Below are 26,668 nucleotides of genomic sequence, written 5' to 3' on the forward strand. Positions count from 1 at the left end.
GTTTATTTGCTGTATGGCAGTGACATGACCCAAAAGCTTACTATCCACGGTTGCCTTTTTAGGTTTGGACATGAGCCGACAAGCGGAAAACGCCCAAACGACAGCACCAACGATGAATTCCATGTTCCTGTTTTTTTCTCCCCAGCTTAATTGGCTTTCATTTTCGAACAACTTTTGAGCTTTCTCAATGTCTGATTTGCCTGCTGTGAACCCTAGCTAGTTTTTATAGCTAGCTTCGAACTCATGCAAGTGTCCAGATATATATGAAAGCCAAAGGGTACGTAGAGTCAATTATGCTTTGATTATTCAAATGAGATATTTCAATGTTTCAATCCAAAACCTGGATATTTATTATTATTATTAAGATCTGTAATGGTTGTAACGAAAAATGTACCAAACTGTGGGTAGCTTGTTGCAGTAAAACATCACCTTATGCTTTGATTAGAGTAGTCTTTTCTACTTCCAAGTTCTAGCAAAAGCACAGCTCCCTTTTATGGAAAAAAAATAAGGTATTAGTTGAAGTGGTAGTGATCTCAACCTACCAAGGATGAGAATAAAAGTTTGAATATTAGAAATGTTCATTTATTTGGGAGTGTTTTATTTTCCATCCTCTAAATTTGAAAAAAAATTAAACTAATTTTAGTGATAGAAGTAATAAGGAGGTAGGAAGAGTCTTCTCCCTAAAAAAATGTGTTAATTATTTTTGTAATGGCCAAAAAAATCTTAAATCAATATTAAAAGTTGATCAGAGCCATGGACCGATCTATTTGTATGCTTAAATACTGATGTTGCGATCAATCCATCTTCAAGTTGTGACTCGGTGGAAGGCATCCTAAAGGACTCGGAAGATTCATGTATTATTGGCTGCGTTCATCGGTCCTCCTTGCTCATCTCTCGGAACTTTTTTTTTTACTCCATCTTGCATGGTCCCTATGCTATAAACACATCGAAGTACAACTTGATAATATGGAATATGGATGTTGCACGAATGCCATCCAACCCCTCGATTTGCTCAAATCCTATCTCTTTAATTCGAGTTATTGATTTCATCCGACGACGAAGGGTTAATACGTTGAATTTATTATTAAAAGAAAATATTGTTTTCTTTAAAGGTTTTGGTTTGAGCAGCTATGTCTGAAAGGTGTATGTACATTATTAATTAATTAAGAAAATTCTAAATAAATAACATTTTATAATCATCCAGACTATTTAAAAAAATAAACATAATTATAAATAGGTTAACAAAATTACACGGACTATTCAAAATCCATAACCTAAGGGAATATAAAGGAATAAAGATAAAATAAATAAATTAAAAATATTTTTAATAAGAAAATTTTAAGGTAAAATACACAAATGGTCACAAACTATAGGATTTAACTTTGTTGAGTCCTCTGACTATTAAAAGTTAAAAAATAGTCACCGACTATTTATATGTTTCTGTCCGTCTGAGATGGACGTTAACCCGCCGACTAAGATCAAATTATATTTTAATGATGTCTACTGACACCTTTATTGCTTTCAAGCATTGACTCACCAATATAATGTTTCAAGCATTGGCTCGAAGATATAAATAGAAACAATGATTTGAACAATAAAATACAACTAAAACGATTCTTATATCAAATTTTATCATATCACAATCAACAGGTTAACGTCAATCTCAGACGACCGCCAATGTTTTAACAGAAAATGATGAGTTTAGAATATATGAATAGTCGGGTGATCATTTATAACTTTTAATAGTCAGACGACTCAACAAAACAGTGTCATATAGAAGGGGGTCATTTTGAAACTTTTATTAGTCATATGAATCAACAAAACAACACCCTATAATCGAGGATCATTTGTGTACTTACCCAAAATTTTATTGTAATATCTGCATTATTTATAAGAAAAATTATCACCACTCTTACTTACATAATTACTCATATATGAGATAACTTTTTTTAAAACAAAAAAAGCACAATATAGTATACCAAATTCTAATCATTAATAAAATTTCATGCACTTTATTGATGTTAGGCAGGCATGCCAATATTTTGGTCGTCCATGTGAATGGTGGGATGACTATTTTTAATTAATTTATTAATTTTGAAGGTCGGTTCGTGAGTGACTTGCCAATACGAAGTATTACGTGCATAAATGAAGCACTAGGTATAATTAGGGATGGATAAAAAATTTGTAATTAATGAATTTTGATTTAACTAATTTTATAGGATCATTTGATGTTTATGGGTTTAGTAGATGAATTATTCAGATTTGAAATGTGTTTAGCGAAGTCATTTGAGTAAGCACTCATGTTTCCTTAAATTTGAATATATACTAAACTACATGTTTAATACTTCAATTCTAACTTTTGTTTAGTTTTGATTATTCAACTATCTTTTTTTAAACTATATCTAACATGTAGTTTTGGTTCATTTTGGTCACTATATGTTAAAAAATTAACGGTGATGTTGACGTGTCATCATAAAATAATTTCATATCATCATTGAAAAAATAAAAAATTAAATGTCACAACGGTAGTTCTGTTAATTTTTTAACGGTGGGTGACCAAAATAAAACATAAACATAACATAAAATATGATTTTTTAAATAGTTGAGTGACCAAAACAAAACAAAAATGATAGTTAGTATACTAAATGCATAATTTACCCTTGAATATATTACTTCGGTTTGTTTATACAAAAGTGGATCGGTGTACTCGTCTGATGTCAGTTTCTCATCCTTTGTATTTTTTTTTTTTAGTTTGGATGCTAATTTTTTTGAAATGATTTTAACTTTAATTGATTTAACATGATTCTTTTAATTTAGGATTTAGATTAGGTGAAGTAGTTTGTTTTGTTCATTTTTAAAAAATTAGATTTAGTCCATATTAGATAAAAGGGTAAACTACAGTCATGATCACTTAATTATAGAGAGATTTTATTTTGGCTGTTGATTCTTTTAATTTTATCAAGTAAACCACTCAATTATTTAAGTATTATCAATCAAATCATTATTCATTTATAATTGATGGAGGAGTTAACGTATAAGTTAAAATTTGTAGTATATTTACACATTGAAAAATCTTATTTGAATAATCAAATCATTAAAAAAATAGGCTTAATATACAAAAGGTGTCTAATCTATGCCTATTTTTTCAATTTAGTGCCTAACGTTTATTTCGTTATAGTTTGGTGCCAATGTTTCATTCCGTTACTCAAAATGGGCCAAGTTGTGATGGACCGCGTTAGTTTCTTCCGTTAAGTGAAACATGTCGCGATCTGTAATTTTAAATTTTTTATATAAAATTAAAAAAATAAAATTATAATTTTTTAAAAAGAAAACAAATAATTTTCAAAATAACCTCAAAACTTTGAAACCCTTCATTTCAACCCTTGAACCCACTCTGACCATCACCCTTTTTCGTCGACGAAGCTCCACCTGACCTCACCTCCCCCCGACGAACAAAAACCCTATGAAATCATGATTGATCAACACCAGATCGACGGTGAATCGACGTTTTATACCCGCAAACCCTATGATAAAAATCGCAATCCCAAGCGATTTCGATTGTCAATCAACGACAACTACATTAACTTATAATTAGGATGATGAAAAGGACTACGTCAGCGGCGGTGTTCGTGGCTGGAAAAGAGGGGCGGGTTAGTGTTAGGATTTGGGGATTTTAAAGCATTTTTGTAATTTAAAAGAAATAAGTTTTTTTTATAAATATAATAATATTTTTAATATTTTTTTCAAAAAAAATCTCAAAATTACGAGATTGTGACAAGTATCGCTTAACCGAGAAAACTAACGGTCTGTCACAGCTTGACTCATTTTGAGTAACGGAATGAAACGTTAGGCACCAAACTAGAACAAAATAAATGTTAGGCACTAAACTGGAAAAATGAGCATAGGTTGGACACCTTTTGTGTATTTAAGCCAAAAAAAATATGATGTGTGTTGTTCTTCACTTGGATCTTGTATTTTCCTTGATTTTTCTTTTTCTATTTTTATACTTAAAATTTAAATTATCTTTCTATTTTGTTGGTAAAATAAAAATATACATAAAACTATATTAAATATAATCAGATCTAGAATGAGTTTATATTCCAAATTTCGATATGAATTTAAGGTGAATGAAATAACATTAATTTTCAAATTGACTGAGAGTGAGTGAAATTGTTGTATCGTCTTTATATCTCCTCTTTAAGTCTTCATAAGAGATCACTCTTCACGTATGAGACCTTCGTAGACCTCCTCCGCTGTTGAGGCCTTATGAGAGCATTTCTATATATAAGATCTTCGCAGTTTTGCACTTCTTAGAAAATCACGATTCCTTTATACGACATGGCAGACACCGCATAATCTGTCTAAGTCAAAATCAATTGGCATATTATCTTATCAAGTAGGCTTGTTAAGCATTACATTCATACGGTTGATATCAATACTAAAGGTCATTATAAAACTTCTTGACGAATGCTAAAAGAATAATTGGAACCACCCTCCACCTATTATCCTCCTCTTTTTTCAGTAAAACAAATGATTTTAACACCGATCAATTATCATATAACTATCGATAACGATTTTTTATCGAATTATCATACAACAATTGATGCGACGTAATTAGAAAATAAGTGGTGTTAGAGAGAAAACAAATATCTCTTTAGAATTTACCCTAGGATGAAATTAGAGAACATTTAATGAGATTTTTAACTTTTGACTTTTTTAATGAATTATTTTTTTTCCATCAAATTTGGCTGTCAGCCTTTGTGGAGGAAGTGGGCAAAATGCAAGAGAGGTGATAGAAATGGAAAGAAAAGGAAGAGGGAGAGGAATATCATTTCGAGAATTTCGCCACATCGATCAAGCCAGATAGAGGCACCAACATGTCATGACATGCCCAATTTTCCAGGCCCTGTACCTTTTTGCCACTTGTCACAACCTAGCTCGCATACCCTCTCAATTGCTTCTGCTTCGATCATTAAAACATTCCACCATGCCTCTACCCTCACTACATATTGCCTTTCTTTTTCCCTTTTTTTCTTCTCACCAAACTAAAGCTTGGCTAAGAAAATGAAGGTAAACTACAATGTATTCGTTTCAAATTATTTTTCCCCCAGGAAACTTTGATTTCCCTTTCTAATCAATCAACTTGGGTTTTCGTGTTTGATGTTAATTTTAATTAATAGATCTTCAACTGGGTGCAAAAGAGGTTCCATCATAACGTCCTCAAAGGTTTGATCATTTATTTAATACATTCCTTCTACAGCAGTGTTGTGTTGTTTATTGAAGATTGAAAGATTTTGTGTTTTTGGTGCAGATGGACTTGCTCGTAATGTTAAGAAGACTGATTCCATTGCAATCGATTCCAACACCAAAGCTTTACTCCAACAGGTTGCACTTTCCGACTTGCTGGATGGTTGGCGAGAAGGCATTTTAGCAATCGGCACTTTCGGTTTCGATCCCTTGAAACAAAATGACTACGATAACGACGGTGGCGAAGAGGAAGCAGAGGAAGAAGAACGATACACCGAAAACGTCAACAACGAAGATGAAGACGAATATGTTGAGAATGATAGTGATGAAGAAGTGAACCCATTGATGTTGAGCACTTTGAAGCACAGTTTTGAGGACGTTGATCACGCCATGTATGGAGAAACTAAAGTTATGAGGATGGTTGATGTGGTCGGTGGGTGTACTGATCACGAAATTGAGTTGGAGGCGACAGAGGGCCATTCCGGAAAGCTGGGGAGAACTACACTGGCCGACCTCTTCTCCGAGGACTCTGACATAAAAAAGAAGCACTGTCTTCTGCAACTGAACTCAGCTTCATGCAAAAAGCCATCTCTTCGTACCAAAAATGGACTTTCTTTTGCCAAGAAACTCATTCCTCAAGTTGCAGAGGATTCACATCCCATCAAAATGCTACGCCAAGTGAGTATTACAATGCCTCTGCCTCTAATTTTCACACTAATTAACCACTCATCATTTTCCTTTAAAAGAAAAGGTGATTATGAAACAGAGCATACATATGATTAATTAAAAGGCCGGTGCACGTATCTTTTTTATAACATAAAGTCGAAAATGTGAGCAAATTGTAAACAATTTTTGTTTGGGTTGATTAGATAATGAGGAGGATGTGGAAAAGGAAGATCCATCCAGAGCTTGAAGGCAAGGGTAATAAATTGGTGGGTCAAGGCAAGGCCACTCCACTTGATGCTCTTGCTGAAAAGACGCGTCCAGCCACTCAATCTGTCCCAGGTACATTTTTCCAAACGTTTTAAAGCTTTTAGCTTGTCACCCTCCTACATAATTAATTAATGATTAAAATGAAGTTTTATTATTTTTAAAGGATGAAAACATAATTTTATAATTCTATTGTTTGTGGGAACACGAGACGCCTGCGTCACACGTTAGAAACAACAGCAACAGTAGTGTCCGATGTTCTAACAGCAAATGGTTCTCCATTTGGTCTTTTTTTTCCTTTCTCGTTGTACTATATGTGAGGGTTGGAGCCGTTTCTTGTTGTACGTACTCCATCTCTGCATGGTTAGGTCAAGAAGAGAGAAGCCGAATCTGTCCTCACTGTCATTTTCCAATGGATAAGGATGGTAAACAACGCCCTTTCTCAAAAGTAACACTACAAATGTATAAAACCAACAAGGAAACTGTCCAATTAATCCCAACACTGTTGTCCTCCCGAATCCGATGCAGTCTATTTTCTGGCCCCGTGACAACATCCTCACCGGGCTGTTTTGTCTGGCAATAAAAGTGGTGGGGTCGATTTCCCATTATCCTTCATTATTAGTATCAAATTTTTGACTTAGTGATAACCATTGTATACTCTCAATTTTCTTTTAAAATACATTTGATTTTCTGACATGTACTGTAATATTGTTGCAGATGCTGCTGCTATAGCTTGAGCTTTGAGTGATGATGGATGGCCTAATCTGATAAATATTAATGTGTTACCGCGTGTTCTTAAATATGTTTGATCTTTGGACAATGTTGATTCATCAGTGTATGTGAAATATGGAACCATTGTGATTTTCTTTTGTAATCTTTGTATTGCTGGTTGTTTTGATTGTCCCTGCATTTCATGCACCTTCACTTATAATTTTTTAAATATAAATATGTGAAAAATGGAATATATTTTTAAATATATGTGAAAATGGAAACTTTGGATTCATGTCGTGTCAAATCCGTTTTGCAATTATTATTTTTAGTATCTACTAGTTGGTTGTTTAATTGTTTTTGTCACGGACTGTCAGCCCATAATTGAGCCTAATTTGTTCAAAATTGTCAAAGATTTATTTGTCATATTTTGGACCTTCCAAAAGACCCAAGAGAGCTGACCCATCTACATTGGAGAATGCGATAAGACATGATAATTATCAGTATCTTGTAGATAAATCCTACAATTATTACTTATTTTTAGCTTGTAGATAAAGTAGGCCTCTCATCTTTGTCATTGATGTAATCTAATCTTAATCGTTAATTGTAGGGGCTCCAACTATAAAAGAAGGCACACCCCCACCTCATTTACACACTTAAGATTACATTTGCTCAAAACTATATCTTTTCCCTTTGAGCACCCATCTCATTGTTCTTCATCACTTTCTTTGTTTTCACAACGTTCTAAGCTTTCTTGCTTAGTAAGAGTTTGGGTTATTTAGTCGATTTTCGACCTTGAAAACGTCTAAGTCCACACGAGCTTGCTAGCAGCAGTCTAGTCCTGTGACATTTTGCACATATTCATTGATTCCTTAAATAGTTAATTAATATTTTTGTTATTATTGATAAATCCATTCACACCTTTCTTCATGGATAAGTAGACGTTCCTTCACCATAATCTAAAGGATTTATTTATATTTTTATTAAAATTTGGGAAGGGAAAATAATTACAAACATGTAAACCTGGACCTAAGTTGTCAATGAGAAAACATTAATCAATACTTTATGTATTAATAAACAAATTTTATATAGCCCAGCCGATGGGTTATTTACGGAATAGGCTTAATATTAAGGGTGTGAATGGAGCCGCCCACTAAGGATATTTGTAAGGTTAATTTGTTTTTTTGGAATAGCCCACTAAGGAATATATTAAAGGCCGAATTTATCATTATATGTGTCCTACATATAAGTATTTAGTCTTCATATTTTAATTTAATCACATTTAATTCTTGTATTTTTTTAGTTTTTTTTATTTTAATAATATATAAATAACATGATTAAATTTTAAAGAACAAAAAATAATCAAATTGAATGATAAAAACTAAATCTATATCCAAAGTATATGAGCTAAACCTATAATATATATATGAAAGATATTCTTTTATATTTTTATAGCAAGTATGAAATATTCAAATCTAGTAGGACACAGAGAAAATTAAAGATTTGATAATCTAAAGTTCCTAACCAAACCCTTGAGGTTCCTACCACATCGAAGAGGCTCCAATCATATAATTTCATAGTTATTTTGATCCTTAAATAATACACAACCAATGGTAAAACAAAGAGTTAACTGCCTTTTTATTTAAATATATTATGAATGAATCTGGGCATATGTGTTGTCTATGTACACGTATGAAACTGCAAATTGAGTTGTTCTGCACCAACCAAATTTCTTATTATTATTTTTCCAAAAGAGGTCTGCATGGGATTCCAAAACAAAGCATGCAAATTGCTTTACCTCTATGGGAATAAAATCTCGGTCTAAAATAAAATCCAAATGAATTAACATTCAAGCGTTTCTTTCATCAACGTAATTAATTAATTTAAACCCATGAATAAACTAAGTATTCAAACAGTGTGGTCAAGTCCTGCAACATGCATGCAATTAACATTCAAACGTTTCTTTCAGATTTGAGTGAAAGCCCTGGAGCTTTGGTTTTCAGATCATTATCCCCTTGTAAATTGGACAGAGAAGTTGACATTCAAAGCACAAACTTGAATAAATAAAACAGATGTAGCAAATCTAAGGTGTAGGGCCAAAATTTAGTTCCCAGTGCCTCAACTTTTTTGGGTCAAAAGCAAATTGGCAATGTGATCCATCACCAATTTGTGCTTCATTATGGCTTGAAGAATCCAAATATATGGCTCTTGACTTCATTCAAAAAAGATTGGAACATTGGGGGGAAAGAGAAATCCCCCACCCCACCATGGGTAGTCAGAGTTCAATTTTCCACTACAACTATCCCACTAATATGTACATTTTTCTTTAAAAGCTGTTTTTTAATATTAAAATCTGGACCAAGGGTGGTTCTTCACATTGAATTATTAATTTATCATGTTATATCATAGTGTGCAAAAAAGGTTGGCCGTACAAGTACCACTTGCTTTTACAAAGACTAAGACCAAGCTATTTGCTTTCTCTTTCTCTCTCTTTTTATGACTTAAAAAATGATGTAAAATAAAGCATACTTTTTAAGTTTGATTAGAAGTCTGGCTATTCCACTGTTTAGGAGGGACTTAACAATATTCTCACTTTTGATTACAACTAGTCACAAATCTCTATATATATATATATATATATATTAATAACAATAATTTCTCTTATGAAACAGATAAATAAATTTTTAGAGTAGACATTATTAATAAAATGAATAACTAACGTAAAAAAATTTAAATTCCATGGGCCAGAAAACGCATACATTCGCACTGTCTACAACATTGTTGAAGCAAGCAACTATGCATTGCGTAGATCTCAGCCTAGAAACATGCAGAACAAGGAGAAGAAGAAGAAGCACTTATATTGCCAGTGCTACCATTAGTAAAGAAAAGAAAACAAGAAACGGCAGAGCCCTAAACTCATAATTTGATCCTGTAAGCAATGTTAGGAAAAGGTATAAATGGAATTTCTGTCAATCCAATGGTTAAGAATCATAAACATCAGATAGCGATGATGAATAGTTGATTCTCATAAGCACCAATGTCATTGGAAAAAAGGTTGAAGAAGAAAGAGATGATACAATCAAATCAATATCTCCCTCCATATAATCAGATTCCCCACCCACTCCTCCTCCAATCATCATTTCTGTATACATATAGTAAAAAATATATAATATCAGAGCCACTGATTTTCTTTGTCTTGCCAGTTGCCACACACAGAAACGAAGTTTCCTTCTATATGGGACTCAACATGGATAAGTTATTGGTTCTGATCTTAAAAGAACTAATCTTAAGTTCAATGTGGGTTGAGGATACTCTAGATTAATACTGATTATATATAATATAAAATTAGAGTGGGGAAGCTTTGTCTGATGGGTGTAATCTTTCTAGCCTAGGCTATGAGAGCAAGAGCAACATCAAGAATGCGTATATATGATTTGTTTTGTGGTATTCAACTTTAACATATTCGAAATAGCTTTGGTTGGAGATATGAAGCTTACTTTTTTGGATTTTGAATTGTGCTTGGCCTTAATCATGCTTTAAAAAGTTCTAAAGTAGTCTACATTTTCCTTTGAATATTACAATTTAGGGTAAACTATTTATTTGGTCACTCATCTATTCTTGTGCTTCTGTTTTGGTCACTCAACTATTTTTTTTAAATCATACCTAATATTATGTTTCATTTTTGTTTTGGTTACCGTTGTTGGGTTTGACCATTGACTTAATAGAAATGATGATGTAGCTTGGTATAACAATAGTTTTAGTCTCTAAAACGTATGCATTTTATCAATTTAAGAAAAGTTATCAAATTTTGGTTATTCATAAATCTTATCTAAATCAACGATTCTTCGTGATAGATGAATCTTGTTATAATCAGCTTTCAAATTTGCTAGTTCATTTTCAGCTTTCTCTTTTCCTTTCCTTATTCTTTCGGATTGATCCATGTCAAAATGTATATCGAGCTTCAGTTTGTACTTTTTTTCTCCTTTAAGATTTTTTTTTTTATTTTGCATTGGATCTTTACCCTGTCAAATTCGCTCTTTATAATCTGTAGATCAAATGGGATCACCTTCAACTGTTCCTCCATAAGAACAACCTCTTCCTGGTTTGATTATGAGAAATTTTCATTTCCTCTCCTTAGATTCTAAGATTCATAATCCGGAGTAAACATGATTTGAGTTGTCACTATCTTAGTCTGAAATATTTTCCAAGAATTAAAATTTCTCGGATCTTTCTCTTCTCATTGTCTCATTAATAAATAAACTCGGATCGATGAATTCAGACCACAGATAATCAGAACAAATTATCCTGCCTCATACTGTCTTAATACTAAGAGTGAATATTGGCTTATTCCTCCTCATAGTTCTAATAGCATCGTCCAATTGTAATCACTGCAATTATTCAAAATATTAGTATGAATGAATAAGGAGCTCGTCAAACGATGTCTTAATCTTGGAGGTTTCTGAAGATGCTGATCTACTGTGTTGTAGACATATTTTCCGGTCATTATCTTGTGAGTAAACCCCCTAATGATGAGTAAGCATGTGTGGATAGCTGATAATTAAGAAATCCATTCATCTTTCCAGAAGTAACTACTTATTCGTACAGTAAGTAATTGAGCACATCTCATAAAGCGGTCATCTTTTAGTCTTCTACAATTGCCAGGAGATTTGAAATTTTCTGAGCATACAGAGTTAATTTTTCCCCTTAATTTCTTCCCAAGTCAATGATGTTAATTTGTTACATATCATTTACGATTATAATTAATTAAGTATAATTGCATATTATGTAAAATCTATAAAATTATTATCTAAGATTGACACCTCTAAATGATAGACACCTACATAATTAATTTTTAATTATGATTGACTGTAATATAAAAAAAAAATCATAGCTAAGACGCTTCCACATTTCACATCCAATGTGTAAACTTGACAATAAGTGGCATACTATAGTGGATAAAGTAACAACAACCAAAACATCCAATGTGTAAAATTGACAATAAGGCATTAAAAATTTAAACATTTCTAAACTAACCCCTGTTTTTTTATTTTTAAAATCATTGTCTTGAAAAGGAAAATAATAATTGAATATCGACAAAGATTTGGTATTTGGTCTTGCAATCTGATATTTTAATGAAAATAATATTTTTTTACTACCCGGTTGCTTCCAGGGCAACAAGATCAACGGTCGGGGCTAAATTGATACAAATATAATTATAATTATGACTTGCATATCTAAGAATTACAAACATAAAGATAATCACAATCAACATAATAAGTATCGTTGAATGAAAATCGGATCTATATACATAATCAAATGTAATTATTATAACACAACCAAATTGCAAATTTAGCCCAACATAAAATCCGACCCAAAGAAGAACAATCTAGATAAGAACTCATACAAAATGATAAAAAAAAATATTTTATATATATATGTATGTACATTTTACGTAAGTAAATTATTTAAATTTTATTTTATTCATAAATTAAAAAAGCAATGTATATTCAAATTCTCGACATTCTCATTATTATATTAATAATATTTTGATTAAGTTAATACTCAATTAACCCTTTAATACTTTCTAAATGAAAGAATAATAACAAAATCAAATTTTTATGTTATATATTAATAATGTTTAATGTTATTTATAATCAATAAATTAAAAAATAAATATTTTTCATTTTTAATGATGTATTATCATCTATATTACTAGTAATATATAGGGATGGATGGGCCTAGAGGGTTGCATGTGAGGGCGGTCTTCCTTTTAAAAAAATTTAAATTTTTATATATTTTAGATATTTTCTTTATATTTCTTTTGTTGAAAATATGTTTTCCTCATCCCTTAAAATTTTATAAGTTTACCTCCTCTAACTTAAAATGTTACGTTTGTTCATGTATACCTAATTCACTAATAATTACAAGACCCTTTTACTATTATATTAATAGAGTTGACAAAGATTGAGACCTGAATATTTTGGTATTGGACTCTCCTTAAATAAGTATAATTTTATTTAATCATCCACTAAATTGTGTGGTTCTATTTTGGAGACAACTACTATTTTTTTCTTCTAAAAGTATACATAATGTCACATTTTAATTTCGTTTTGATTATCCATTGTTATAAATTTAGCGATGATCTTAATGCATTATCATAAAATAATATCATGTCATCATTGAATAAAATTAAAAAAATTTACCACGTTAGTTGTTATGTTTATTTTCTTAACAGTAGATGAGCAAAATAGAATTTTAGAAATAAATGGGTGACTGAATACTTAGTTTATCCTTATATTTATTTAGATACTATTTATTATTTGCAATCGTGATTGGATTTATAACTTGAAAAAGTAGACCGTTTAAGCTCCTTCCCCTCTATATAAATAGCTGCTAGACTCGTTCGTTTACGCTCCAAAATCGAAAAGCCAGCTGCCTTTCTTCATTTTCCCTGTGCTTTGATTTTCTACTATCATTCTAGTTCTTCGACACCATGGGCGGCAGTGACATAGAGAGTGTGTGGATCTTTGCCCTTGCATCCAAATGCCGAGCTTTTTCACAAGAAAGTATTGCATGCTCAATTTTGATCATCGCTCTTGCCTGGCTACTTATGATCCTACTCCATTGGGCTCACCCCGGTGGCCCAGCTTGGGGCAAATATAGGTTAAAAAAATGTTCCTCTCTTTCTGTTGCTAACAAGCCAATTCCAGGGCCTAGAGGGTTGCCTCTACTAGGTAGCATGAACCTTATGGCCAGCTCCCTCGCTCATCACCTGATTGCATCCGCTGCCGAGACATGCGAAGCCAAGAGGCTCATGGCTTTTAGCCTCGGTGATACTCGTGTTATCGTCACCTGCAATTCGGATGTAGCACGAGAGATTCTTAACAGCTCCATATTTGCTGATCGTCCGATGAAAGAGTCAGCTTATAGCTTGATGTTCGATAGAGCAATCGGGTTCGCTCCTTATGGAATTTACTGGCGAATCTTGAGAAGAATCGCAGCAACGCACCTTTTCTGCCCTAAGCAAATTAAAGGTGCAGAGGAGCAGAGACGCTTTATTGCCTCTGAAATGCTCACTTTATTCGCTCGCAATAACAAAAGCTTTTGCGTACGCGAAGTGCTCAAACGAGCTTCTTTAAACAACATGATGGTTTCGATATTCGGACAAAAATATAAGTTGGATTCCATCAAAGATGAAGTTGAAGAACTCCGAGCTCTAGTCGATGAAGGCTACGATTTACTGGGCACATTTAATTGGTCCGACCATCTTCCTTGGCTAGCTGATTTTGACCCTCAGAAAATCAGAGTCAGATGCTCGAACCTCGTACCTAAAGTCAACCGCTTTGTCAGCCGAATTATAGCCGAACATAGGGGCCGTGTTCAAACAAACGTGAAAGCTCGAGATTTCGTCGACGTTTTACTTTCTCTCCAAGGTGTCGATAAATTATCTGACTCTGATATGATCGCTGTTCTGTGGGTAAGCTGTCGAATACTTGTTAACGTTTTTCTTGTTAAAAAAAGAAGTGTATTAAACGACAAATCGAATACTATTTTTGGTACTTTGAGTGTACTAAATACTGTGGTTTGTTTCTTTATAGGAAATGATATTCAGGGGAACTGATACCGTGGCGGTGGTGGTCGAGTGGATACTAGCGAGAATTGTGCTCCATCCCGATGTTCAGTCAAGGGTCCATGAGGAGCTCGATATGGTCGTCGGTAGATCAAGAGCCGTGGACGAGTCTGATTTAACGAACATGGTTTATCTTCCGGCAGTGATCAAGGAAGTTCTAAGGCTTCATCCGCCGGGGCCACTACTTTCCTGGGCCCGTCTAGCTATCACCGATACAACCGTTGATGGGTATCACGTGCCGAAGGGGACGACAGCAATGGTTAACATGTGGGCCATCACGAGGGACCCGCAAGAATGGGCGGACCCACTTGAATTTATGCCCTATAGATTTGTGACGAAGGAAGGTGAAGTGGAGTTCTCCGTGCTTGGTTCGGACCTTAGGTTTGCTCCATTCGGGTCGGGCAGGCGAATATGCCCGGGAAAGAACTTGGGGTTGACCACCGTCAGCTTTTGGGTGGCATCGCTTTTGCATGAGTTTGAATGGCTACCGTCGGATCAAAATCCGGTGGACTTATCAGAGGTTCTTAGGCTATCTTGTGAGATGGCCAATCCATTGAGTGTTAATGTTCGGCCCAGACGTACGCTAAGCTTATCTCATTAAGGTTGTTTAATGGCATTGTGTTCTGGAAAAAGACGGCCGAAAAAGAAGGGGAATCAAAGTTAAAATTAATACCAGTAGCGGTTAAAATGCAAAGGATTCTTAGCTTTCATGCATGTTTTAACCGTTGTAAATAGGAGTGACAGTAATACAAGTACTCATGTCTCTCTTTTACTACGTAGTTAATTTATCAATCTTGAATGAATGATTGCTCCTTTTGCATGGTTTTCAGTTACATAGGTACTGTAAGCTTTCTCTTCCGCAGTTGAATTACATAGTTAATTTAAGCTTTAACTTTTGTCGCTTGCTACTCTTTCGAGATGTACGTCTCATTCACGATATGGTTAATCTATAACACAAGCTGAATTACAACTTTAATACGAGGATAAATTACATAAATTATCACCTTTTTTTTGGGCTTATTTTAGATACTGAAGTTCAAAAAAATTTAATCACTCACTGAACTTTTAAATTGTTTCTATTTTAATCACTTAATCATTTATTTATCTAATTATTTACTTTTATTAGTAAGATATATATTTCTTACTCTTCACAGGTCATCTATCATCATATGATTGGACATGTTGATGAATAGACTAATCCAATCAATATACAGTAATATTGGTAGTGTTAGAGATACTATAGAAAATGTTGGAGTAAGCGGTGATGGTGATCTTGAAGAGAGATTGATACAGAAAAATTTAACGTGTAATTGACGATTATCGCGTTATGAAATTTATTCACGTTGAAATCATCAAATAATTTCTTTATGACAATGCTTATTGTAAAGCTTAAGTTTATTTATCAATATTGTATCATTGTATTTCAGTTATATCTAAAATCATTTTTATAATTATTTGATAATTTTAATGATAAACTTGTGTTTTTCATGGTTGAAAAGAGATTTAGGGATGAAAAATATTGAGGGGCGAGATGTTGTGCGGGAAAGTTTGTTTCCCCTCCCGCGCTTTTTAAAATTTTATAATATTAAATTTTGAGTTTAAAATCTTCTATAGATTTGTACGGTCGACTACATTTTTCATGTAAATCAAAACATTTGCTAACTGGGTTCGAGCACGACTGATAGACAATACATTTTCATGTATTCGTAAATGATTCTATGAAAAATAAAACATTTACTAACTAGGTTCGAGCACGACTGATAAATTTTCATGTAAAAACTTTCTATCAAGTATATGTTTTACAAGACACGACTGATAGAAAATACATTTTCTTTACATGATAAAAAATATGTCATCTTCATAAATGATTTTTTAAAAGTGCTATATTTATAAATAATTAGAAAACTATATATTTAAATAATAGAGTCATTACAATTCAACCAGTATTTTAAATACTGATATAGATATAGGATTATGTGGTGTTTGAAATTAGCATTTAGATATTGGTTTCTATTATTATATGGATCCATTTCAAATTTAATGGAACCCTAGCCCTTACCTTGAAAGAGTCCAACATCTCATGGACCACATTGAAATATTTCCCTATTTAACTACTATTTAGGATAGGACAAGACAATTAAAATTCTTTATTTAGTTGATTTAACTTGGTAGATGGTAGCACAAACCAACTCACTTCAGTAGTTAAAAGAATCGTTTTGTTCTTAAAGATTATACGTTCGAGCACTAGCGACTGCAAGGGTGATTTAACGTTCATTGTCAAATAATTGAGAATATTTAAAACAAATACTACTTTGTAATCACCTTAATAATAAAAAATGAAAAATTAATAGTTGGTGTGTGTATATATATATATATATTGTATATATGTATGAACTATATAATTGTTGCTAGCTCACTTCCTGGAGATTACTATAAGAAACTTATTAATAAGATTAAATTACTATATATTAGATAGAATTATTTAATGAACTCTTGGATAATATCGAATCTCTTCTAAATTATCGGCGGATGTCAAAATCATCCCTATTAAATTGCAGCATAAATAATGTGGAACTTATAATTAATTTGTCCACTCAGAGACATGATTGATGTTTATTATTTGATAATAAACTAATTAATTCCTTTTCCATCTATGAGTAAAATTTTGCTGGTATAAACATCATCCTACTCATTTCTCTTGGCTGCTTGCAAGTTAAAAAATAAAATATTTATTTCCTAATGCAGCAAATACATAAATATGTTCTCTCTCTTCAAAGAAAAAACTCAACTTGTGACTATATTGGAATGGCTCCTATAAGAGGAGAGAAATGTATATCAGCCTGATAATAGCTGTCTGGCCTCTTGACTGACCAGAAGTTAGGGGAGCATTTGTCGACTTAAACCCAGAAAATCCACCATTTGATTTGCTTGGTTTCAAAGATCCTAAGGCCTCTCTGTCGCATGAATTTGGTTTGGTTTTTAGGGTGGGAGCCAACTTCAACAGACATTTAGATCGTACGACCGTGATGAGTTGTTGTCGTCCATTTGGGCCGGTTGAGAAGAAAATATGGTCAGTCAATGGCAGCGACCTGTTAAATATAATACCAAACCTTTTTTTCTCTATTGATAAGCTTGATAAAGACCACTACCTACCAGTTTCACTATTCTAATCATTGATTAGAAATGAGTAAGTTGGAATGTGACGACTAAGTCTACAACTATTTCATAGTTTATTAATAGAAGAATTTAACCATTTATTTATTTAGAATATTTATTTATTATATAAACACAAACATTATATGTATGATTTCCAAAAAAAAAATGTTGAAGTAAATTTGTGTTTTGTCCCTACTAAACTAATGGAAATAAATTATTTGTATTGAATTAGGTTTTATAAGGGTAGTGAAATGCTTTTGTTCTATAACACCCGTTCATGTTTAGATAACATTGGCATAATAAATTTATGAAGTGACTTCGGTAATTGAAAAGGGTATTGTTTTTTCTAGAATTTTTGAGTTTGAACAGTTATATAACTACAGCAAAATCGGCTTTTTGCGGCGTTTTTTTTATATATAACGGCGTTTTTAAACGCCGCTAAAAACACATGCGGCATTATGAAAAACGCCGCTGAAAATAGCGTCGCTAAAGTTCGCGGCGTTTGTTAACGAAAAACGCCACAATAGGTGACGATATATAGCGGCGTTTGTTGAAAAAACGCCGCAGTAGGTATTGATATTTAGCGGCGTTTTGCTTACAAACGCCGCAATAGGTGTTGTTGTTTAGCGGCGTTTTTCAAACAAGCGTCGCAATAAGCGTTGAGATTTAGCGGCATTTTTATCGAAAACGCCGCTACATGTTATGATATTTAGCGGCGTTTGTGGTAAAAAACACCGCTAATAACTATGTATATAGTGGCGTTTTCTTCACAAAACGCCGCAAAAGAACCTGACTTCTGGTGACTTTTATTTACAAACGCCGCTATGGTTATCTAATTTCGCATAAATCATTTTCTATTTTATATTACGTAAATTTAATATTCTATAGCATTATCTAATAACAATAAACTTAAAATTTAATTACGACACAAATTATGTAGAAAAATAAATCAAAATTACTTGCGGCGAAAGGAAAAACGCCGCTAAAACCAGCCCAAGGAAATTAAAAAATGACACTCCACTTCCAACCATACCCAGAATTACATGTAGATTGAGACCTTCTTTACCAAAGAAAAATACTAACAACAAAATAATGTAGTTTGACATTGTTCTTCATTGCAATAATCCAATAAGAAATTTTTAATAAAGGCCAAGGAAATTAAAAAATGACACTCCACTTCCAACCATACCCAGAATTACATGTAGATTGAGACCTTCTTTACCAAAGAAAATGAAACCTAAAATCAGGACGAGAATAGTCTTCATATGGCCAAGCACTTGGAACGATACGGCTGTAATCCTACCGATGCAGATAAACTGGCTGAGGTTGGTCGTCCCCACGGTAATGGTGCAAGACAGGGTTATGAAAAACTGCAAGAAGAGAGTATCACATATTATTTACAGCAGTCATAATTACCTGCATGCAAAATATATTAATAATCCATATATCAACTTGCACTAGCACATGAACTTAAGAATGTAGAGTTCATGTTCATGGTTCTCCAGTTACAAAAACAATACAGGACAATATTAAAAGTAAGTATGATGGTTAAATCTTCCATGTTTTCTTAATCATTAATCCTAGTTATATGACCAAATGCAAGGATGGAAGTCAGTTCTCAGTACGCTCGATACAAATGAAGTATTTCTCATAAAATACCAATACAACTTAAGTTAAAATGATGTATCATAACCAACTATATTCTAGTAAACTCTGATAAGAACCGTACCATAGATATGGCAGTGTAGTTATAGGCATAAACCTTTTTCTCTGTTAACTAGTAGTCCACAAAAGGACCAAAAAGCAACATGATTGCAGCTTGTACCGGAGCAGTATGTCCCAATAAATCAAAAGATCCTGAAGAATGCTTGCATTGAAGATAATGTACATACCGCAAAATGATAAATAAAATTAAAAAACAAAAAAGGAGCCAAAATATCAATCCAAGTACAAGATCAAGGAATGGTCGGTGCTTCATTTATGGAATGGATCAGTCCATAACAAATACTTAGAGAACCTTGTTCAATCATAACATTAGTTGAAATTACTATATGAAATCTTACAACTTAATTGTAGATGCGGCACAGTAACAAATGGGACACAAAATCAAAGTATTTCTTAGGTGATTATTGTTAACTTTTGACTTGCACCATCAGAACTAACATAGTTATAACAAATCATATTATACTCCTCTATATAAATTCTATCTCTAACATTATTTTATTGTTTATAAGAGTTACTAGGCATTTGAAAAAGTTAGGTTTACTTCAATTGGAAAGAATTTTTAATTTTTCGTCTCAACTTTAAATAAGATCTATGAGAAAAAATGAAAACAAGTAAAACTCTAGAACCCTTAGTTTTTTGGGTTTTGGGGGAAATTAAGAAAAGACAATCTTAAATAGCTATCCTACCTAGTTATCTCCTTAAAGATATAAAGTAAAAACAAGGAAAATGAGCATTGTTTAACAAAACCAACAGGCATAAATCTGTTTGCATCCAAGAAAAAAACCAAGGTGTAAGAGGAAGCTTTGTTCTAGTTTATGGGAGCGATATTAGGAGATGGATTGTTCCTAAAGTTTGAGATAGTCAGCAATTAGTATTGCTACCCTGTTTTTCTCCTTTAGGTTGATCATATGGAGTTGGACCATAGAACAAGAAGGCTACATAGAAATATAATGAGCATAGAAGTAATTGATCCATTAGATACCAAATCTATATGCAAGCGCAATGAACAAGACTATGTGCAAAAGCAAAGTTAATCAATGTTTGCATGTAAATGCTCACTCAAAACATAGCAAAACTGAAGCCATAGGTAGCCATCAAGGCTTTATTGACCATTATTATACCCACAGATGTGACAACGTTGAAAAACCAGGAGGCCATATCTAGAGCTAATTTCCTATCAACCTTGCTTACTGACGATATTTTTACCAATTTAACTAGCAGAGTCTTTGTTTCTCAATTTTCATGCAGGCAAAAGTTAGGTTCAGATCTCAAAAATCCAGCAGGTGGTACCTGTATCAACAAATTGTTTGGAAAGCAAATATCACTTTAACATGCATAGTTTATAATTTGTACAAAGAAATGTTAAAGAGAGAACACAAACAATCATCCAATTCTAACAAAAACAATGAAGAGTGTTTCTTGCTCAGAAATAAAACGAGCAAACTAAAAAATGGACTGCAATTACAATGCATGCGTTTCCAAAACAATTACAGGGAAGTAAAAGTTTTAGAGGAAGGAATCTCTTCCAACTCTTGAGAGCCGCTTGGAAACCATCATTGGAACAATTATGAACTTCAAAATTCAAATTTATACTTAAAGAATAATGCTTACGTGGAGATTCGGTTTCATACAACTAGACATTTCATCAAACACAAGAATTCTCTTTATCTCAAGCGCCTCGGGTAAAATATGCTTCAATTGAGCCAAGTGAAAAACCTCTTATAAAACCACATCAAACCCAAAAAATAAAATACTCAATATAAAACAAACCAAACAGAACTTAATAAATCTATTAACCAGCACTAACTGAGATGATTAAGGTGAAATTACCTATAAGTTAAACACTATTTTGGGGCTGATATTTGTAAAAGTAGGCATTAACCCCTTCGATCTTAGCATCCGGATTGCAGAATCTAAGCTATTGTAAAACTCACACAATATCTCGTACATTTTCCAAAAACCTTTAATCAATAACATTATTAAATAAAGAAACCAGGGTGAGGGTCTTAAGCGGGCCTATTTTTCAGGGAGTTTTTCGGGACGGCCACCGGAGGCCTTGGGTGGAGGATATTCGGTGGGTCAGGATAAGATCTGCTTTCGAGCCGACTTGATTTTGACTGTAGAAGCTTTGGATCGAGTCTGAGCCACTTTTCGGACCTCTTTAATGGAGATGGCAGGGTTACGAGCACGGTTGGGGAGCCGAGAGGAGTGCTTTTCTGGGGTTTTGGAAACCGACGATTTCGAGGTTAGGCTCCGAGAAGCCTTGGATTTCAAAGCGGTTGCTTGATGAGAATCTAAGGAGCTCATAGGTAAAAATTTACAGAGCATACAGACAATAGACAACAAAAAGAAAATGGAAATGACTTTATGGCCGAGAAAGAAACAAGCTTGATTTTAACAAGAAAATGTGAATCTAAAACCCTAGATGTTTTTAAAAATATATAATTTTCAATAAATTTTAAAACATTTTAATTTCTTAATTTGATAATTAAATGTGATTTAAAAAATAAATTATTTTTATTTAAAAAGTATTAATAATATTTATATTTTAATATTTTTTTATCATTACAATAAATTAGAAATTTAGTTTTAAGAAAGTATTCAATTGAGATTATGTTACTAATCACGTTAAGTTATATATTTTAATGTTCGTTAACTTATAACTATTATAATATTTTTTAAATATTATTATAATAACTTTTAATTCAATTCATGTCATTTTTGTTATTAATCCATAATTTAATAATATTTTCCTTTAATTATTATAGCATTTCGTATAAATTCAAACAACTGCGGCGTTTATTGAAAAAACGCCACTATAGGTAAATACTATTGCGGCGTTTATATAAAAAACGCCGCCAAAGTTATAATCTATTGCAGCGTTTATTGAAAAAACGCCACTATCGGTGAACCCTATTGCGGCGTTTGTATAAAAACGCCGCTAAAGTACTAATCTATTGCGGCATTTATTGAAAAACGCCACTATAGATAGACCTATTGTATAAAAACGCCGCTAAAGTACCACACTGTTGCGGCGTTTTTTTAAAAAATGCCACTATAGATGAACCTATTGCGGCGTTTGTAAAGAAACACCGCTAAAGTTACCATTTTGTGGTATTTGGAATGTAAACGCTGCTATATGTTTAAAGTTAGTGGCGTTTACTCTCAAAACGCCGCTAAAAACGCCATTAAAGAACAGTTTTACTATAGTGTATTTACAAAGTGTATGTGTGTTATAAATAATTAAGAAAATTTTTGAATATATATTACATTATTATCACCTAAACTATTAAAAAAACATTCACCTAACCTTTAGGTGACCAAGAAATGAGACCCAAAGTAGTAACAAAACACAAGATGACTTCATTTGTCTGGATAAAGAACAATTCAGCTTCATCACAGAAAGGGGAATTCCTGTCTTGTTCATGCTATGCTTCTTTTATCATTTAAATTGTTGTTTTCTTGACTAATCATTTAAGTTATTTGTTTACGATTGATGTGATTGGCTGAAATGTCCTAACAAAACAAGCTTTTGGGCATGATGAAAGCATGTTTTTATGCGTTTCTCCTAAAAAAATTTATTAATCATCATAAATTTTATTAATATTCAAATGGATAAAAACATGGTAAATTATATATTTAATCATTCAATTATGGTCACATGCCGTTAAAAATCTAATTGTGATGTTGATGTATTAAAAAATATCACATCAGTAGTTATGTTAAATTTTTAACGATAAGTAACTAAAATTAAACAAAAATATAACGTTAATGATGATTTTTTTTTAAAAAAAATTAGATAATAAAACAAACCAAGGTGATAGTTATGTATTTTTAATTATATAATCAAACAGAACCAAAATGAAATAAAACTGTAACATTAATGGTGATTTGAAAAAAATAATTGAGTCATGCTTTCATTGCAACAAGTACACTGGTACATGTCCTAATGAAAGCATAGAACACCTCAGTGCAAATGACAATAGCTTCCCATATCTCCTCAAGATTCATTTCAACAATAATAGTACCAGTAGTACAAGTCATCAAGAAAAATAATGGTAGTAGTAGTAGTACAAGAAAAAAAATATGAGGCCATCACATCATTAACCTAATCATATGATTTAAATATTGGATGAAGATTTAAATTTACACAGGCATGCCGTTCCCATCAATCTAGTTCGTGAAACTGCATCTTTGCCACATCTTAATCTGAGTGCAACATATCCCAGAAATCCCGCTGATTAATTGCTCAAATAATTCTAACACAACCTCGTAATTTTCTAGCTTTAGCTTTGCAATCCACAGTAATCGAAAAGAGAGTTTTAGACTGATCAAACTCGGAAAACATGGTTCTCTTTCTGTCTTCTGCAATGAACTGAACGTGGCTTCGCAACGGACCAGTTAATGCATGCACGGGTTTTGGTCAAGATTTATTAAAAATGGTTGCAGTTAGACTTGTTAATTGACCATGTGACTTGCCCTGTGTGTGTGTTTTTTTATTATTCTAGTTATATAATAATTGTGGAAGATAGAGAAATAATATATCTTTATTGTGTTGATAATTTTACCCATGTTTTGGCAGTTAAATCAATGTCTTTGTAATATTTGTAAAAATGCGTAAGAGAATAAGTCGAAATAGCAAATCTAAAGCGGGTGGTTTGTAGGCCCAGGTTTGATGTTTAGATCGTGGGTTCACTTAAGTGGCCTAATTCAGAGTACACATTCCATTATGAGAACAAAATAAGAAACCCAATCTAAACGAAGCAAAAGTTGGACAATGGCCCATCGTCACCTCCTGAATGCCTTGGAGCCAGGCAGGGTATGTTCAATGCATTTTCGCAAAGGCTTTCCTTCGTTATCCTTTGTCAGATGACCGACATAAATCCAAACAAAATCCAACTCAAGAAAATAGCTATTAACCCACAATAAAGTGCGTGACCCATGTCAAGAGGCATAAAAAGGTTGGAGGCAGTCTTATCTGGCCAAGTATTTCGCTCCACTTGATCACATACAATAAGGTTGGAGCCAACCAGCCACCCAAGATTTTAGCCCCGGCCCAGCTTCATCCAAGCAATATGTTAACAAACTCTATAAATAGGAGCAGAACATTGTATTTTAACGTGACAGCATATCTTTATTTGGATAAATCTGTGCTATATTTATTCCAAGGAAGCAGAATTCGGCTACTCAAAATATACAAATCAGAGTACTATGCGTATAGAAATGACCATCCAGCTCAGTTGGTAGAGTACAAGATTTTTAACCTTGAAGTCGTTGGATCGAGTCCCACGGAGGGCATTTCATAATTCGGAGATCTCTTACTAAAGCTTGCTTTTAACCTAGTGTTGGGGACAAACAGCCTACTATCTTACCTCCCCTTATCTTATACATATGGGAAAAAGTGACAGTCATTTTTTTTTAGAATACTATGTGTATCCGATGCTGTACATAGCCAAATATTGACTAGATCATCCATGTTTATTCTAGCTCCCACAAGTCTCATGACATTTACCTTTTCTAGTGTAAGAAAATTAAGGGCTAAAAACCAAAATCGACAACACAGGAAACAACAGTCCCACAATAAATTAGCCTTATCGGTTACCGGCCAAGATTCCAACATTCATGATGCTCTGTTCTAGTTTCAGAGAGCTAACAGGGGAATCCTACCTGCGATAATCAACAGCTCTCCCAATCTCAATTCTCAAATGCAGACATATACACATAATGTCCGGATTTTCTAAGCTAGATTTTAGAATTTAAGCACGGGAAGAGGAAGCTCAATTGCATTCATACGTGTTCTCAGAAGTCAGACCGCAAAATCCACTTATCTTCATCTAAAATTCAACCATGCATATCCATGTTTTTCAACTCTGTACAGGAAGGAAAGATTATTTGAATACATTCTCCTCTGATTGTTTTTGTTATTTCAAGACCAAAAATCCCACCATGGATAACCACAATTGGACTGATCGAAAAGACCATCCGAGTCGAAACTGCGCCAATCTTCCGGAGACGTTAAAGAATCATCAGCCGGGTCCATCATGCTCACAAGGTAGTGTTCTTCTTCCAATCCGAAATAATCCGTCTTTATCGCACTGTCTTCATCCGACAAGACACCGAGTGAGTGTCCCGATATTCCCATTGAAGAATCAGACTTGACAGTCGTTTCTCCCTTATCTCCATCTTTGCAGCTGGTCGCTGTAACTTGTGCGGAACCCTGGCCTTCCTCTTTCGGCTTCTTAATCAAATCGTTCAGCTTCTGCAACTGTAAATCAAGAGTAAAAAATATTAAGTTTCATTGCTCTTTTTTTTTAAACAAACTGTTTGATTAAAAAAGCAATTAAGTAAGTACCTGAATCACTAAGGCCTGTTTCTCTTTCTTTAAACTCTCGTACTTGCCAGCTAGATTGTCGTGATTGGCTTGTAGGATACTGTAATCTCGTTCAAGCTGCTTGGATTTCCACCTTGCTCTCTTGTTCTGGAACCATATCGCAACCTGTCGTGGCTGCAAACCCAACTCTTTAGCCACCTGCAACTTCACTCGAGGCTCCAGCCTGGTTTCCGATTCGAACATCGATTCCAAAGACTTGATTTGTTCATCGCTGAACCGCCTCTTGTTCTTGTTTTTCTTGGTGGTTGTTGTTGTTGTTGCTGCTGTGACCTCTATGGCGCTGGAAAAAGGCTCGGCCATCTGCTCAGTATATTCCAACATCTTTGACTGGATAATTCTTCCTAGTTAACTACTGTGCAAATCTTTGCCCTTCATGTACAAGCTGGTTTGTAATCGTGGAAAAATGAATGTTTTTTAGACGTTTGTACTTGTGAATAAGGTGGGCATTTATAAGTCCCATATGATACCAAAATGCCTTCTTGGATTTAGGTCTCACACAGAGGATTTCTAAATGCAATTAATCCCTACTTTATATCCAGTCTCTGGGGACATGATAACGTATAGTGCTTTTCCTCTTCTGCCTTTCCTAATATTGCCCATCTTCCTTTCCATTTCTTTTTCTTTTCGGCTCAATCTTTTTTTCCTCAATTAATTGCCCCAAACATCTCAAATCATGACAAATTTTGAAATAATTTTTAAATTTTAAAAACATTTCAATCAAATCTCCATATTATCATATATGTGTCAACCATGTTGATGAGTCCTTAATATGGTATCTATTTTACTTATATTTGTATTGTTTATTAAGTATTTCATTGGCATTTATTAAGTTTTTAGTTATCTTATATTTTATGATTTGAATTTTACATATGTTATAATTT

At 33.3% G+C, this 26,668-nt stretch overlaps 3 protein-coding genes across 4 annotated transcripts; 2 read left to right on the forward strand and 1 right to left on the reverse strand.

Annotated features, from left to right (window-relative positions):
• Positions 1-4,975: 4,975 nt before the first annotated feature.
• Positions 4,976-7,076, forward strand: LOC120141170 (protein TILLER ANGLE CONTROL 1-like). 2 transcript variants are annotated; one of them, XM_039156103.1, is made up of 6 exons: positions 4,976-5,070; positions 5,181-5,226; positions 5,312-5,925; positions 6,117-6,252; positions 6,546-6,765; positions 6,895-7,076. In XM_039156103.1, the coding sequence occupies exons 1-5, from the start codon at positions 5,065-5,067 to the stop codon at positions 6,758-6,760; spliced, it is 1,017 nt and encodes a 338-aa protein (XP_039012034.1). In that variant the 5' UTR covers positions 4,976-5,064; the 3' UTR covers positions 6,761-6,765; positions 6,895-7,076. The 2 variants fall into 2 exon arrangements, with proteins under 2 accessions (XP_039012034.1, XP_039012035.1); XM_039156104.1 differs by lacking the exon at positions 6,546-6,765.
• A 6,236-nt stretch (positions 7,077-13,312) lies between these two features.
• On the forward strand, positions 13,313-15,187 carry LOC120141203 (cytochrome P450 78A9-like). The gene is made up of 2 exons (XM_039156135.1): positions 13,313-14,362; positions 14,484-15,187. The coding sequence occupies exons 1-2, from the start codon at positions 13,379-13,381 to the stop codon at positions 15,114-15,116; spliced, it is 1,617 nt and encodes a 538-aa protein (XP_039012066.1). The 5' UTR covers positions 13,313-13,378; the 3' UTR covers positions 15,117-15,187.
• A 10,124-nt stretch (positions 15,188-25,311) lies between these two features.
• Positions 25,312-26,256, reverse strand: LOC120141200 (homeobox-leucine zipper protein ATHB-12-like). The gene is made up of 2 exons (XM_039156133.1): positions 25,749-26,256; positions 25,312-25,661 (listed from the first exon to the last, which is right to left on the reverse strand). Exons 1-2 carry the CDS (start codon positions 26,106-26,108, stop codon positions 25,323-25,325), a joined length of 699 nt encoding a protein of 232 aa, XP_039012064.1. The 5' UTR covers positions 26,109-26,256; the 3' UTR covers positions 25,312-25,322.
• Between the last annotated feature and the right edge of the window lie 412 nt (positions 26,257-26,668).

This window comes from Hibiscus syriacus, unplaced genomic scaffold (genome assembly GCF_006381635.1).
Source record: "Hibiscus syriacus cultivar Baekdansim isolate YM2019G1 unplaced genomic scaffold, ASM638163v2 tig00110794_pilon, whole genome shotgun sequence".
Classification (NCBI taxonomy): domain Eukaryota; kingdom Viridiplantae; phylum Streptophyta; class Magnoliopsida; order Malvales; family Malvaceae; genus Hibiscus; species Hibiscus syriacus.